At 42.2% G+C, this 17,372-nt stretch overlaps 1 protein-coding gene across 14 annotated transcripts in view; it reads right to left on the bottom strand.

The window, feature by feature from the left end:
- SNX29 (sorting nexin 29) overlaps nucleotides 1-17,372 on the bottom strand; it is a 450,561-nt gene that overhangs the window by 351,685 nt on the left and 81,504 nt on the right. For all 14 annotated transcript variants that reach the window (XR_006284108.1, XR_006284109.1, XR_006284110.1 and 11 more), the window contains 2 exons: nucleotides 10,750-10,813; nucleotides 8,636-8,764 (listed from right to left, as the gene is read on the bottom strand). Coding sequence is in view for 11 of the 14 variants with exons in the window: in XM_043523231.1 (XP_043379166.1) it covers nucleotides 8,636-8,764; nucleotides 10,750-10,813 (193 nt within the window). In the remaining 3 variants the exon portion in view is untranslated. The remainder of the gene's footprint in view (nucleotides 1-8,635; nucleotides 8,765-10,749; nucleotides 10,814-17,372) is intronic.

Raw genomic sequence — 17,372 nt, 5'->3', positions numbered from 1 at the left:
TTGGGATGGAAATTGTTGAAATCATGGTGGAATTCCTTAAGGGCTTCTTTTCCATGGGTCCAGATGATGAAGATGTCATCTATGTAGCGCAAGTAGAGTAGGGGTGCTAGGGAACGAGAGCTAAGGAAGCGTTGTTCTAAGTCAGCCCATAAAAATTTTAGCATACTGTGGGGCCATGCGGGTACCCATAGCAGTGCCGCAGACTTGAAGGTATATATTGTCCCCAAATGTGAAATAGTTGTGGGTGAGGACAAAGTCACAAAGGTCAGCCACCAGGTTTGCCTTGACATTATCATCTTGATTATCACTATAAAAGTTTTTCTCTCCTGCTGATAATAGCTCATCTTCACTAATTAGCCTCTCACAGTTTGTATGGCAACTTCCAACTTATCTGTATGTATATATATTTCTTATTACTATATGTTCCATTCTGTGCATCCGATGAAGTGGGCTGTAGCCCATGAAAGCTTATGCTCCAATAAATTTGTTAGTCTCTAAGTGCCACAAGTGCTCCTTTTCTTTTTGCGGATACAGACTAACATGGCTGCTACTCTGAAACCTGTCATTAAAAGTGAAAAAGCCTTCCAGCCTGCCAGACCTATTAGCACAACACTGGAACTGTTAAAGAGCCATTCAAGTGGTAATGAAGCCATTTAACTGGCATTTGCCAACCCCCAGGTATATAATGTCAGTTTCTGAATTTACTGACAAAAACAGTGGTGCATGACTGTAATATTTACTCAGAACATGCTAGTTCTCAGGACCTTAGTTTAAAATTTGCTTTAAAAATATTTCATTAGTGTGTTGCTGAAGATGATAAAAATCACATCTCTAAAACATCCTTGCATAGATTTTTAGATGCACAATCTTCATCTTTAGCCTTAAATACTTGGATCTTCAGACATAGTTTTTTAAATAAATCCTTCAAAGGACCACCCTTATCTAAAATACACATTTTAATTTTAATTACTATAATACAAAAAACTTGCTTCCAAAGTCTTCCTGTCCTTTCTGTCCATCCCCTTCTCCCTCCCTTTGAAGAGAGCCCTTAAAGGGACAACACCCCTTTCCTGCCAGAGAGCTGGCAAACGCATCTCCCTTTCTTTACTTCTGACTATTTGATGAACTAGTTTTAAGAGAACCCTCTAGCAAAATCAGTACCTTAGTAAGATATAAAATTCTTTGTTATAACTAAAATCTTTGGAAACATATTTTTTAAAGTTGGTGAAATTTCATAAACATGTCTGTAGTTATGGAGATCACACAAAGTAAATTAGTGTTCCCTTTTTCTAAAAGCAATGAACATTGTTATGAACAAACAAAACCTCTGTGACTGATTAGTTTAAAATAATGTCTTTGTTTCAGTGAGTTAAATATGTAGTAATCTGGAATGATTACTTTACGAAGGCTTAAGAGTACATTTAAAAAATAAAATCATCTTAGAAATACTGATTAAGAAAATGTAAAACAGAGAAGAGCTGCATCATGTATTCCATAATATTTAATGTTGTATTCAGCAGGACAGCTGACTTGCCCTTACTACAAAGTTTTTGCAAATAAATCTCTGACAAACTTCAGGGTATATCAGAAAACCCACGACTGACATTTTTTATTGCCAAATTTAGTGCTTTTAATTAGGTACCTTCTGCATGTCCAAACTTCTAGCATGCAATGGAAAACATGCTCCATTTTCTTTAGAAAGAAATTGCAGAAGAGTGGTTTTTTCAAATGTCATTTGCTTAATTTGGGTTCAGGGATTTGGCTGGAAAGGGGTGATCAGGGAGGGGGAGGAAAGATAGGAGGGAGACAGGGCAGGACCTGGGCAGAGTGGGGGCGGGGCCTGGGACAGAGCAGAGGTGGAGCATAGGCGGGTCCACAGGTGGGCTGGAGAGCTAGCCTTCTCAAGTGGCAGCTTCACCCACTGCCCATGATAGCAGGTAACAGCAGGTCAGCTCCTGCACCCCAGTGTGCACTGCAGTCTCCTTAGGCAGGGGCCATATTCACAGAGCCGAATGCATTGGCACCGCATATTCAGCATGAGGGAGAGGGTACGGGGTCTCTGCAGGGAACTGTGACTCTCCGCCACCGTGAGGCGGGCCAGGCAGCTCTTCAAGACAGTTCAGTGCCTCCCAGCATGGAGAGTATATGTGGTAATTTCCAAAACCTGTAGCCAAGAGGGGTGTGAGGTGGACTGTGGTGTGTCCCAGGTAACAAATGCGGGGATACTATAGTAAGTATCGCTAAACTTACTATAGGCACTGGTGATTCTGGCCAATATCTCTCTCATGAGGATGCCAAAGGTCCGGAGAAGGCAATTGTTCAAGGCAACTCCAGGCTGCCCAGGCCTGTCTGCTGCCAGCCCCTACACAGTAACGGTGCTACCAACTCACTGCAGAGTGGAATATGAAAGTGTCCTACTGTAGCGGAAAAAAACACCCCTTCCTAGAAATGTTCAATCTAAGCTGAAAAGAATACCTGCTTGAAATCTTTATTGAGATTATGACAGATGACAAAAAAGAGATATTCATACCAAGATCAACCTAAAACTCTAAAACAGAAGGGTTGTCACTGCTGCTGAGCTCTACAAGTCAGTTCAAAGCCAAGCCCCTTGAGCCAGCAACAAACCATCTCTAACTCTTTCTATCCATGAATCTAAGCACAGCATGCAAGTAATTTGTTGTGGACTTGGACTAAAGAATTTACATTATATGTTTACCATCCAATGATTAATTTAAAAAATCATATAGTCTGAATGACCAGTTAATGGACTGCTTGCAAGGATTATTTTAAATTTTCTATTTATTTTAATTGAATGCTCACGTACCCATTTCAGTATATTTCTTTTTCTGTTTGCATTATCAATTTATATTTGTAGAAACACTATCTGCCTGCTCTGGCTAAAGCATGCATTTGGGAATGTTTGTATATTGCTTGTAGTTTGGGACCTGTGTAAATCACTATTTCTTGGTGGGCACAGAAATCATGAAAATACCCCCAAACCGTGACTTTTAAAAATACTATCTAAGGCTCTGTCTTCACTACCGCAGTAAGTCGACCTACGCTACGCAACTCCAGCTACGTACCTTAGGTCAAGTTACCGTGGGGTCTATACCATGAGGGGTCGATGAGAGAAAAATCTCCCGTCAACTTACCTTACTCTTCTCATCAGGGGTAGAGTACCGGGGTCGACTGGAGAGCAATCTGCAGTGGATTTGGCGGGTCTTTACTAGACCTGCTAAATCAACCGCCAGTGTATCAATCTCAGAGCTTCAATACAGGCTGTAGTGTAGACCTGCCCTTAGTTACAATGATCTTTTAAATATTACCTTAGCTTACGGTGCTGTCCCCATGCAGAGAAACAGAGTGCTATGTGCCTGTCTGTGAGGAAGAATGGAGTACTGTGCACAAATGTAGTAAATGTCAAGAACGGAATGAATTTCACTAGCAAAGTTTGTCGATGTCAAGATTAAATTTGCTGGTTACATTCATTCCATGGAAACTCCATGAAATTCAATACTTTGCCTTACTTATAGTATTTTTGTCTCTTATTTTTTGTGTCTGATTACCAGTGAACGTTGTTCAAACAAAGGCTACTCCAAAAAGCAATTCCTTTGTTGTTCCCTGCCTACAAGTGGTTGCCATTTTGAGGGGCCCATGAAATGAGTAAAAGAAGCATGCATTAATTAACCTATACCTGACCTCCCTTCCCTTCCCTCAGAGGATTCCACCTCTGGGATTGTCTGGGTCAGGTCTGGCTGGCTCTCAATAAGCTCCAGGCTCTCTGCAGAGTCTGCATCCTCCATGTCCCCTTCCTCAGCAAGCTCTTCATCACTGTGAATTGCTGGGGCTCCTTCTTCCACGTCTTGTGAGATGCTAAGTGTCACCTGCTGGCTGGTCGTGGTGTCCTGGCCTAGTATGGGATCCAGATCTGCACAGCAGTGGCCAATTAGTAGTACTACTAGAGCTCCCAGAGTCTGACAACATCCTCTACCTTTTGGTAGGACTGTTTTAGTTCTCCCCTTTGCCCAGCACTGCTGCTCATCCCTGTACAACTTTTGCATCCCCTCTGCAACGTCAGAATAAACATGTTTGTTCCTGGGGAGCAATTCCACAGCCGGGCTTGCACTGCCTCTTCTCTACAGAGGCTAAGGAAGTCCAAGACGTCTTTCTTAGACCTAACTGCAGCATGAGACAGCATGACATTTTCTTAACTGCAGCTGTACCTGGTGCCCGTATCTGTGTGCTAAGGTAACAAAAATGTGCTCGATAAGGTGGACTACTAGAAAGAGAGGAACTTCCAAAACATGCTGGGGATTTCAAAGCAGGGAAGGGGGAAAGACTTCCAGTCACTGTGGTCCCTGGGCAACAGAATTCAAAATTAGGACCAGAGTGGTCACTGTGACAGGAACAGGAGCTTTGTGGGATAGTTCCTGGAGGACTATTTCCACTGGTATAGGTAATGCATTCTAACAGTGGAGCAGCACCAGTAGAGGGCTTATGTCAGTCAAGGAGGTGGTTTAACTTGACTGACACAAAGTCAGTGTTTTACCAACAGGACTCAAAATTGAGCATGGACACATGCAAGAATGTGTTGACATAAGGCAAGTTTTACTAGCAAAACTTGGTAGCGTAGACCAGGCCTTAGTCAGTCACGGACATTTCACCTTAAAAGAGGTACCAAGTTTAAATCCTGCTTTACTGCTAATCTCTACCAACTCAACAACTGGACAGCACTTTCAACTCTGCTGCACTAGCCAGGTACACAGGAAAACCCCCAGGAACTTTTGAATTTCATTCCTTGCTTGGGGAGCCTGGCGAACTCAGCAGAACAGGTGACCATACACTCCCAGAATCGCAAACGAGCTCCAGCATGGAACGAACGGGAGACACTGGATCTGACTGCTGTATGGGGAGAAGAATCTGAACCAGCAGAAGAAATGCTGATAATATATGCCAAAATTGCACAAGGCATGGTGGACAGAGGCTACACCAGGGATGCATAGCAGTGCCACGCGAAGGAGCTCAGGCAAGCCTACCAAAAGTCAAAGGAGGCAAACTCCAGGTCAGAGCCCCAGACATGCCACTTCTATGATAAGCTGCATGCCATTCTAGGGGGGGACCCTAACAGTACCCCAACACTCTCCGTGGACACCTGCAAGGTGGAAGCCTCATGCAACACAGATGAGGAGTTTGTGGATGAGGAAGAGGAGAATGTGCAGCAGGCAAGCGGAGAATCTGTTCTCCCTGGCAGCCAAGACCTTTTCCTCACCCTGGAGTCAATACCCACCCAGTGCCTATTGTTCCCTGATGGCGGAGAAGGCACCTCTGGTGAGTGCACATTTGAAACGACACCACAGGGGTTAAAAGCAATTGTGTTTAATGTTTGATTTGCCCTGAACAATTGGGATGCATTCGCAGCCAGTACAGCTAATGGAGAAGTCTATTTACGTGTCTGGGGATGGAGCGGGAATCCTCCAGGGACATCTCCATGAAGCTCTCCTGGAGGTATTCTGAAAGCCTTTACAGAAGATTTCTCGGGAGGGCTGTGTATTTCGTCCTCCACGGTAGGACACTTTACCACGCCAAACCAGTAGCAAGTGGTCTGGAATCATTGCAGCACAAAGCATGGCAGCGAATGGTCCTGGGTTTTGGTTGCATTCATGCAACATTTGCTCTTTATCTTTCTGTGTCAGCCTCAGGAGAGTGATATCATTCAGGGTCACTTGGTTGAAATACAGGAAGTTTTGTAAGGGAACAGTAATCCCCTCTGTTTAGTGATCCCCAACACATTAGACCCCAGACAAACTGGGCTGTTTGTGCTTGGCTAAAAGGAATCATCCCGGAGAATAGCCACGTGGGGGAAGAGGGGTGTGCTACACATCCACCCCAAAACAGCAGCCCCTCCTTTTAAATGGCAACCGCAGCCCCTCCTTTTAAATAGCAAACACAACTGGCATTGGTTGCTATTGGAAAGGAGGGCGCTGCAGTTTGAAACCATTCCCACATGTTACAAATGCGGAAGAAGCCAACCCCACGTACCCTTTGGCTTACCGTGGCTGCCTGGAAACCGAATTCTGTTGCCCAGACATGTGTGATGTGTCACCATACCAGCAGGCGCTCAATATAAAAGGCAAAATGCGACCTTGTACCTTGCACATGGGCTGTCTGCTAGGAATTGCTTGATTCACTGTGAAAGAATCTCCCTTTTGTTCTCAGAATTGTATCTTCTTAAAAGTCTACTCTCCCTCTTTTTCCCCCGTTCAGCTGCAAATGCTTCTATGCTCCCCGCATCAACTCCATCCCTGAGGTTATTGCAGATTAGAAGGCGAAAAAAACCACACTCGCGATGACATGTTTTCAGAGCTCATGCAATCCTCCAGCACTGAAAGGGCACAGCTGAATGCATGGAGGCATTCGGTGGCAGAGGCCAGGAAAGCATACAGTGAGCGTGATCAGAACATGCAGGAGGAGATGCTGAGGCTAATGGGGGGGCAAACGGACATGAGAGGCGTCTGGTGGAGCTGCAGGAAAGGCAACTAGAGTACAGACCACCGCTGCAGCCATTGTGAAACCACCTGCCCTCCTCGCCAAGTTTCATATCCTCCTCACCCAGATGTCCAAGAACACGGGGCAGGTGGGTGGAAGGCTCTGTGTACCTACTACTCAACTAACTCCAGGGCGTGGCCTAAGCAACAGAAGGCTGTCATTCAAACAACTTTGATTTGTAGCGTAGCTACAATAAGCAATGTGGCCTTGTCCTTCCCTCCTCCCCCACCCCACCATCAAACCCTTTGTACACCCAGGCTTCCTTTTACTAGTCAGCGCTGTCAGTGATCTCAAGGTTTTTTTAATGAATAAAGAATGAATGGATATGAACAACTGGGACTTTATTTCCTGTGCCAGTTGGGAATTGGCTTACAGGGAAGTACATTCACCAAAGGGGGCGGCTTTGCATCAAGGACAAACACACACAACTGTCACACCGTAGCCTGGTCAGTCATGAAACCGGTTTTCAAAGCCTCTCTGATGCGCAGCGCGCCTCAGTGTGCTCTTCTAATTGCCCTAGTGTCTGGCTGTTCAAAATTGACTGCCAGGTGATCTGCCTCAACCACCCACCCCGCCATAAACGTCTCCCCCTTACTCTCACAGATATTCTGGAGCACACGGCAAGCAGCAATAACAATGGCAATATTGCTTTCACTGAAGTCTAACCTACTCAGCAAACTGTGCCAGCACCCTTTTAAACATCCAAAGGCACATTCTACCACCATTCTGCACTTGCTCAGCCTATAGTTGAACTGCTCCTTACTGCTGTCCAGGCTACCTGTGTACGGCTTCATGAGCCATGGGAGCAAGGGGTAGGCTGGGTCCCCAAGGATAACTGTTGGCATTTCAACATCCCCAATGGTAATTTTCTGGTCGGGGAAGAAAGATGCAAGCATCATGCACCTTTCCCGAACATCCCATGTTGATGTGGGTGACACAGCCCTTGTGATCCACCAGTGCTTGCAGCACCATTGAAAAGTACCCCTTGCGGTTTATGTACTGGCTGACCTGTGGTCCGGTCCCAAGACAGGGATATGTGTTCCATTTATCGCCCCACCAGTGGCGGTAATTAAAATAATTGTCAGTAATTACTAAGGGTTAAAAAGTAACTACTCAAGAGATTTCAATTCAATTACAAGATAACAAGAGATTCACATTTTCATTTCATTTCAGATGTTTTGGTTGAGAGTACAGAATATCTGCTTTGTGATGAAACTTTGAAGGCTGCTCAAAGGCAAGTGAACACAGAATAATAGACTATGAATAGATATTAAATTATTTCTATAAAATTGTATAAAATCTTAAATTATGCTATTTTCAATACATAATATAGTCTTTTCTGTTCAGTAAGTACAGAAGTAGGCAAAGCCATTTGGTTACCAGTTAGTAAACCGAAAGTTGGTGGGACAAGAAGAGTGAAAGGAACTATCTTACTTTGAAGATAGTAAATTTTTCTTCTATTCCCTTAAAAACCAGATACATTTCTACTGACTCTTACCCAGAAGAGTCTTCCTTGTATTCTCTCAGATCCTTGACTGTAGAACAATATTACTAGGGAAAGTTATTGGTTTTGACCAAGTCTACAGCTTTGGGAGGAACAAACGTGGAGCGGGACATCTGTCTACCCAGCCATATCAGCCAAGTCAACCTTGGAAATCAGTGGGGGTGATAACTGTCAGCATTTTACTGTCCTCGCATCCAAGGTTTTTTTTTTCCCCTAGTAAATAAAAAATAAAAAAAAAAAATCTTCCTAATGAAAATATGCACAACGATATGTTTACACAGAACAAAAAAAATACAAAGAATGAAGTTTGGTAGTGAAAATTACATTTCTCTCTGATACTTACCACACAATTTAAACACAGAATGGTTTAAAACGATGTGTTTATGCACTTCATAGTACAGATTATGAAGTATATAGATCACCTACTCCTGCGTATTTGTGCACCCCTTCCTCTCCTTACCACCAAATGAAGTCTTTCCATATGCAATTCACCTATTTAGGTCTTTTCTAAAGAACGCTAAATATATTTATTCCAAACTTTAGCCAATTAGCTACTTGCTTTCAGTGATTGTTTTACCTCCCTACCTTGCCAAGGCTTGGATCTTTGCTGCATGTCGCTCCTCATGCTCTGCTACTTTCCTTCTCAAGTTTTCAATTTCTTGCCTGAGTAGTGCAGAATGTTCCATCTCTCCATCAAGCAGGTTTCGCAGAGATCTGGAAAAAGGGAGCTCCATCTGTTATAACCAGGCAAATCCCCTGCAATTTACAGTGCTGTATATATAAAGCTGGGTGGGGCTCAACCCACAATCACTGGCGGGGGGGGGAAATGGATGGGGTTCATCAGCAGTCCCTACATTTTTAAACCACAATAAGAATAAGTTACAAATAATTAAGTCACACTTTAAACAATAAAAATGCAGGATATTAAAAAAAGCCACTTGAAGGTGTAAACTGAAATCTGTATGACCATAGTATGTGTCTCAAACAATCCACCTGGAGAAAAGACAACACCTTCTTCCTATGTTTTTATTTATGGTGTTCCAATTAGACTGAGTAAGTACATAGCCGGGATAAGGAAGGTGTTTGCTTCTCTATTTCATTTTGTTATTTAAAATCTTTTTTAAAAGTTTAATTTTAAATTATAATTTAAATTAATTTTTCATCCAAAAGAAATAGAAAAAGATTTACAAACTATACATTCACACAATTCTAGCATAATATATTTATATCTAGTGTGGTTTCTACTTCTCGCGTGGCAGCTAACCGACATACAAGATTCTGCGTAACTGAGAAAAGAGGAGACATTCTGACCCAAGGTACTAGGGCAAACCTGTTCTCTTATGAAAAGTATCCTGAGATCTTAAAATATTATTTTGACCATAGATTTAGTCTTTGTAAAAATATAGTTTAACAAAAATTTTCACCTCACTCAGTTCCATGCAATTTTAATTCTAATGAAAGTGTGTTTGCTTGTAAATCATAGACTGTAGGACTGGAAAGTACTTTGATAAAATCATTTCATCCAGTCTCCTGAACTGAGACAGGACTAGGAATTATCTAGATTAAACTATCCCCTACAGGTGTTTGTCAAACTTGTTCTTAAAATCCTCCAATGATGGAGATTCCACAACCTCCCTAGGTAATTTGGTCCAGTGCATAACTACCCTAACAGTTAGGAAGGTTTTTCCAATGTCTAACCTAAATCTCCCTTGCTGCAATTTAAGATCATTCTTTCTTGCCCTGTCCTCAGTGGGTATGAAGAACAATTTACCACCCTCCTCTTTATAATAACCTTTACTTGAAGGTTGAAGACTTACGTCCCCCAGTCTTCTCCTCTCCAGACTAAACCACCCCATTTTTTAAAATCTTTCCTTGTAGGTCATGTTTTCTAGACCTTTAATCATTTTTGTTGCTCTCCTCTGGACTTTCTCCAATTTGCCCACATCTTTCCCAAAGTGTGGTGTCCATAACTGGACACAGTACTCCAGTTAAGGCCTTATCAGTGCTGAGTAGAAAGAAAGAATTAGTTCTCGTGTCTTGCTTACAAAACTGCTGCTAATACATACCAGAATGATGTTCGTTTTTGCAACAGTATTACACGGCCTACTCATATTTACTTTGTGATCCACTATAACCCCCAGATCTTTTTCTGCAGTTCTTTTTCTGAGGCAATCATTTCCCATTTTGTATTTGTGCATTAGATTATTCCTTCCTAAGTACAGTACATTGCATTTGTCCTTATTGATTTTTATGCTATTAATTTCACACCACTTTTCCAGTTTGTCAAGATAATTTTGAATTCCAATCCTGTCCTTCAAAGTGTTTGCAACTCAGCTTGGTATCAACCACAAACTTTATAAGTGTATGCGTCATGCCATTTTTCCAAATCATTTATGAAATTATTGAATAGAACTGGACCCAGGACAGATCCCTGCAGGACACCATTCAATAAGCTCTTCCAGCTTCACAGTGAACCATTGATAACTACTCTGAGTAGATAACAGTTACACAGCCACCTTATATTAGGTTATAGAAGCACTGCAGCATTTTGCTTGTCAAGTTGCACAAAAGGAATACAAGCACCAAGCAGAAGATAACTGCTTTAATAGCAATTTTTCCTACATGTAAAGGAGCTAAGTGACAAAAACATAATTATGATGAAATTATACATGGCATCCAGTGTAGAAATAGAAAGTTACCTGTTCTGTTCTTCGAGCTCATCCTTTCTGTTCATCATGGCCACAATAGCTTGCCGAAGTTCATCTGAGAAGGGAAGAAAATATAAATGTACTATGCATCCTTTTATCATTTCAAATTAAAAGGTCATAAGTACTATGATCCCAATTCAGCAAAGCACTTATGTACTTATGTTTCATCAACTTAAGTGATCTTTTGAGAAGTGGTATAACTTGACACCAAGTATTGTAAATCAGTAAATACCAAGTTTAGTATTGTAAATCAGTCTGCGTGAGGCCGTAACTCTAATTTTAACAATGCAGTCTACTTCACTGCAGCTGCTGTCTTCTGACACTGCCACGTACGACACCTTAAAATAAGTTAATATTTTCAATATATGTACACAAACAAGCCAAACTGTTATAGCTTACTATCTTTACTTCACTCAACCTCTCAGTTGAACATTCTGACAAAGGAGATCTGCCTTGACAAGATAACTCCTCTTTCCCTAGTTTCTGAGGGAGACTTTAGGGCACATCAGGTTACCAGAAATAAACTAATCAAGAGTCTCTCACTTTCTTGACCAAAACTAAAAAAAGAAAAAATTTAATTAGTACAGAGTAAGTCCCTTTTAAAACCAACTTTACTTGTTCCATAACTCAATCCCCGCCTTCTTGATGACACTGGAATGTCTGTATTTTTTAACTAATTGAAAATTCTCTTGGGGGAACAACGGAAAGGACAAATATGAGTCAGAAAATCCAATGACATCACATCAAGTTTTTAGGGTGGAATGCTGTGCAGAATTACTAAACTACATGCAATAAATTCCTTCTGCATCCTAACAAAATTGAGAAATGCTAGATTTGAAGACGACCAGTCACATCATTATTCTAGATATACCATACTGCACAATAAAAACTTATTAAATGGACACATAAAATGGCAATTACACTAATGATGTTTGGATTTTTATTTATGAAACCATCAGATTCAGAGTGAGAAAATTCAGCCATCAGTAACAAACTTGGCAGAAGGTGGTGGCAGATTCGGGGACCCACATAAATTCACCTCAGGCAAAAATGTTCAGAAGCACCTAAGGGTATGTCTACACTGCAATGTAACACGAGGGTTAGTGGAACTCAAGTCAGCGGCCCCTGGACTTGAGAACTCAGAGCTTGAGCATCTACACTGATTGCCAAGGATAGGTTAAGAATTTTTTAACCAGTGCCCAAACCCGGGGTTCCAGCATCCACACTACAGTATACAGACCCAGTTGTATCCCAGACTTCCTAGCGGCCTCCTGAAATCTGGCTGCTCTAGCCCTTTCTTTGTGGTGCAATGTGGGAAAACTTGACTATCCACCCACACATTACAGGAAGTTTAAAAACCCTGCCAACACATTCTGCCGAGTAATCATTTTTGTCTGGACGGTTCCAGCAACTGGAGTCAGTAACATGGAGGACATTTCAAGAACTTTTTTTTATTGCTTGGGCTCTCACTCCTGTTTCAGGACACGGGCAGCTGAATTTCCATGAAATTCTGGCAGACAGTTCAGTAGCATTTTCTGACCCATCAAAGGCATGTGACAGAGCTAATAATGGAGCAGGATGACGATAACACAGACATGACAGACTCAAACTGGCTGATACTGCTTCTGACACTCAGTATAACCACAGTTGACTCCTATATAGTCTGGTGCTTCTGAAGCAGGGCTACAAGCACAGAACGTTGGGACCACATTATCATGCAAACCTGGATTACCAGCATGAGGTCCAGCACTTTCACATGAAAACAGTCATATTTCTGGAGCTTTATGAGCAACTTACCCTGACCGTCCAGTGTAAAGAAACACATGAAGGCAGCCATGCCAGTCCAGAAGTGGGTTGCTATAACCATCTGGAAGTCGGCTACCCAGACTGCTACAGGTCTGTTGCCAACAGTTTAGAGCTGGAAAGTTGACTGTGGGTGAAGTGGTGGTGGAGGTTTCTGAGGCAATCAGATGTGTGGTTTATCCCAAAGTGGCGGGCATAAAAGATATTCCAGAAGTAATGGTTGGCTTTGAGAGAATGGGGTTTCCTAACTGCATCAAGCCCATTGATGGGACTTATGTGCCCCCAGTTTGCTCTCCTCAAGGAGCACGAGTACATAAACCACAAAGGAAACTACTCCACAGTTATGTAGGCCCTCATGGACCACAAAAGCCTATTTATGAATGTCAATAAGGGCTGCACTGGAAAAGTTCACAATGCCAGGGTTTTTCAACGACCTGGAGTCTTCATTCGTTGACAGGCTGGGACTCTATTCCCACCACATGGCACTGTCATAAACAGAGTTACCTTCCCCACTGTTACTCTGAGTGACCCCACATATTCCATTTCGCCTTGGCTTATGAAACTTTACTTTGATTTCAGAGTCTCTGGCAAAAGAAGGTTTAATTACATTCTCAACAAGTATACAATGGTAGCTGAATGTGTGTTTGGCAGATTGAAATCCCGCTGGCGATGTTTACAGACCCATTTACATTCCAGTGCCATCAATGGTATCTGCATTACCGTGGCTTACTGTGCTCTTCACAATCTTTGTGAAACCAGAGGAGAGCCAGTTCCCCCTGAATGGACTGTAACAATGCGGGGCAGCTGAATCAGTACACTCAGCCAGAAAGTATATTTGCCACAGCTGGATGCACCTGGGCTACAGAAGTCAGGGATGCTTTTTTATAGCTGAATTACAACATGGATTTTTGCATACTATCCTCCAAGTTGTCCCTGATCATGTGTTCACCTTTATTATTTGAAATACACATTATATGATGTGTTGCAGTGATGAAAATAAAATTTCTTTATCAAATAAAATCTTAATTTTTTTTTACACATGTATTGGAAAAGTGCAATATTAAACCACTGCCTGGAAGGCCAGCAGCTACTAGCATACCAAAACACCAACACCACCAAAAGCTTTAAAAGTAACCGAGAACAAAGTGCATAAAGAAATGCAAACAGTTCAATTATGTACAAGACAACCCCACCCCAACTATTGCATGTCCCGTATCCCCCCTCTCCTTTCCCTTTCTTCCATGTTTGCCTTGCACTTGGCACCAGGCTAGGGGAGTGGAGGCATCCACTGGGGAGGGGTTCTGATCTGAGGACTCCATGGGGCACATTAGCCCCATCCAGCAATTCAGATGGCCCAACTGCATGGGCCACCCAGCCATGGAGTTGTCCAAGCTGTTCCTGGAATGCCGGTCAGGGTACCATGGAGGGGATGCAGCCTGTGGTGCTGGCACAGCAGGAGCCTGCACTCGTGCAGCCATTAGAGACAGCAGCCACTCAAACAGTTCTCTTTGTTGTGCTCTATCTTCCGCCCTTAACCATCTTTCCTATTCCAGGAACTGTAAAGAGCGTGCCTGCTCCCATGCCACTACTGTATCCTCAAGCTGTGAAGCCAGACTGAGCCCTTCTGCTGGTCTCTCAGAATCTCTTTCCTCTTGCAACAAGTCCCCTTGCCTTTGGTACTCAACCTGCTTCTTAGCCCTCTCCAGAAGTTCAACCGTAAGTTCACCAAGAAAACGTCTCCTCTTGGAATGATCCACAAAGGTCTGGTGAGCCAGACTTCTGCAGTATGGGTGAGCTGCAGAGATATTGCAGCCTATAAAGGTCAAGGGGCCTGGAATAGGACATGACACAGGTTATTGCCTCAAATAGCTCGGTGCAGGAAAACAGAAAAAAAACCATTTTGGAATTTCAAGGACAGAAAATGTTACTTTTTTAAACTGAACTTCAGTATATGGTGAGAGGGCTGCTTCACACCACAGAAGCTCCCTGGACACAGTTGGGTTAACTGCAGTATAAAGTGCTAAGAGACTGGCAAGTTAAAAATCACAACTTTTTTCCCATACCCCACCCCCAAAAAATTGAGTTTGGTGGGAGGTCAGTGGCCACGCTGTACTACTTAAGCCTTCTCTATCATTCTAGAGAGCGCACATTTTGGAGTATGTAACAGTTCTTGGGGTTCCAAGCTGCTGGTAGGGAACCGGCATGTATGCAACGAACATATTTAACTGTATGGTGACTGAACAGCATATCTATGAGTGGCGTGGGCAGGTAAGCCACCAAGGTAGCCCTGAAAAAACACCCTTCCCTGAAATGTATATACCTATCTGGGGTTCCTACTATGGGAAAAATTTGCAGATATCAACTCCCTAGATTGGTTCAGAATTCATGACAGATTCAACAGAATGCTGTGTTAGCTTTCATATGGGTTAGTGCCTCCCCATCTCTTGCCCTGCTTAATCCATTCCATTCTCTGGTCACCGGTCTGGTAAATTTCCAATACCACCAGCTTCTTCGCTATTTGCTGGCATGTGTGGTCATTCCTGCCACTCTTACTAAAGTCAATTGTTTTGCTGGCCTCGCACTGGAGATTAGCCAAAATCTGGCTGTGCTCCCGCAACCACGACGCAGCACACTTTGTAAAGAACTTCTTTCTGGTTGGTATCTATTACAAATGCCGAAGGTTCTCCTAACATGAGTTTGCAGCTTGGCAGTCAGAATAAAATGGAAGGTGTACATACAAGTTACTGTACTACAGCAAGGTGGGTGTTTCCATTTCCCTGGAGTTGAATGGCAATTTTTGGTAGACAGAGGACCAAGGAAGTCAGCCCACAGTATTGTAGGATACTTTTGGCAGACTCCAAGAACCAGAGTCCAGAGGGGGGCTCCTTCTACATGGCAGAAGGATAGGGCTCGAAACCTGACTCCTGCCTTGACTCAGGCTCGAAACCTCCACCCTCACAGGGTTCTAGAACCCCGGGTCCAAGCCCAAGTCCAAGAGATGTGTGTGTAGACGGAGGGGGGCTAGAGTTTAAGCCTGAATCTGAGCCCGGGCTTACACTGCAGCATAGATATACCCTAAGGACATGTCTACACTGCAATTAAAAACCTGTGACTGACCCCTGCCAGCTGACTTCGGCTAAGAGGTATTTAATTGTGGTGTAAACACTCATGCTTGGGCTAGAGCCCAGGCTCTGGGATCCGCCCACCTCGCAGAGTCCCGCAATCATACAGCCCCTTAGCCCAGTCAGCTGCCATGGCTGTACACTGCAGTGTAGACATACCCTAAGTGACTTAGGAAGTTATATCCTATTTTCAAAAGTGACTTAGGCACTTCACAGCTTTTTAAAATTTTAGCTAGTCTGGAAAGTGAAAACATCTGCTGAGAATTGAAAGCTAGACTGACTCACAAGAAAATCACAACAGATGTCTCTCAATTCATTAAAACATGGGACACAGCAGAAAACACAAATAGTTTGAGGGAGTTTTAAAGAAAAGGAATTTTGTCTACACACACAAAATCTGACATAACCAACTATAGTCCAGTCTTATTACCTTTATGGGATCCAAACATTTTGATACAAAGCTACATTATTAAAAGCTGCAGAGCAAAGCATACAGAGAAAGAGTTAACTTTTAAAGAGGGTCAGATTGTGAAACCTTTACTCACACGGGATAGTACCTTACTCAGCAAGCAGTCACTCATTTACAAAATAGTGACTTCAGTGGGACTACCTGTGGAGAAAGGTACTACCAACATAAGTAAATGTTTCAAAATTTGCCCCTAAATCGTTGAACATCCATTCAGAATCAACTCTATTCTTGCCTTTATGATTTAAGCTTAGAAGGTCTATTTAAATATGTGGGAAATAAAATTAATAATTATTACTCTAAAGCCAAAATCCAAATGAAATTATGTGGATTATACCACTTTCCATGATTTGTTTTAATTTTAACTAAAAAGAGACCACTATAGAGCAAATAATCAATTTCGGCAAGCACAAAGAATTACTTTACATTTATTTTTTCTAAATTAAAGTACTATATTAGCTTTGCAATTGAAGTGTCAAACCACAAATCCTATCCTAGCCATATGCAATGCACATCCAATCTATTTATTTTTCTTACCACAACGTAGTCCAGGCTCCATTTTTTAACTAAGATATGAAAGCAAAATTTAAAGTTTTTGTTTTCCAAACTGACCTGCCCTAAGAAGATAAATCTATCTTCTCTCTCGATAGTCACTTTTGCATGTTTCTGTCATGTATCAGCCTTCAAAAATATTACTAATCCACAAAAGGATACAAAATATGCCTAAATTATAGGTTGCACTCACAGCAATGCCTATGGTTAAGGTTGCTTAATACTTTCCATTATAAGACAACAGTTCAGAAATGCAAGAATTAAGGTTGCTTGTGAAATAAGGTTTTTTACGGCTCATTTCTGAGTATACATTATGAGACATTACCTGATCACATATTATTTATTCGATGGAGCCTGTCTCATTGCCTATGCACCTATTCACACACACACACACACACACACAATTGTTTGGGGACGATGCAAGGTGGAGCGTATATATTTAAATTATGCTCTCCTTATCCCCATCCTCAAACAATGCTTTCTAAGACATGGGTTGGAATTTTTTTTTTTTTTACACAACTTCAAGTCAGAACATCAATTAGCTGCTAATATGGACAGGGCTGGGGGAGAGCAAGAAGATTTACTACTTATTTCTGAATACTCAAAAATAATATTTATTCTCATATCTGCATTCATGTTTACATTAGTTTTTCAGCCGCTTTAAGATCCAA

The sequence above is a fragment of the Chelonia mydas genome, chromosome 10 (genome assembly GCF_015237465.2).
Source record: "Chelonia mydas isolate rCheMyd1 chromosome 10, rCheMyd1.pri.v2, whole genome shotgun sequence".
In the NCBI taxonomy this organism is placed as follows: domain Eukaryota; kingdom Metazoa; phylum Chordata; order Testudines; family Cheloniidae; genus Chelonia; species Chelonia mydas.
The sequence above is the reverse complement of the archived record's forward strand: the minus strand, read 5'-3'. Positions and strand labels throughout refer to the sequence as shown.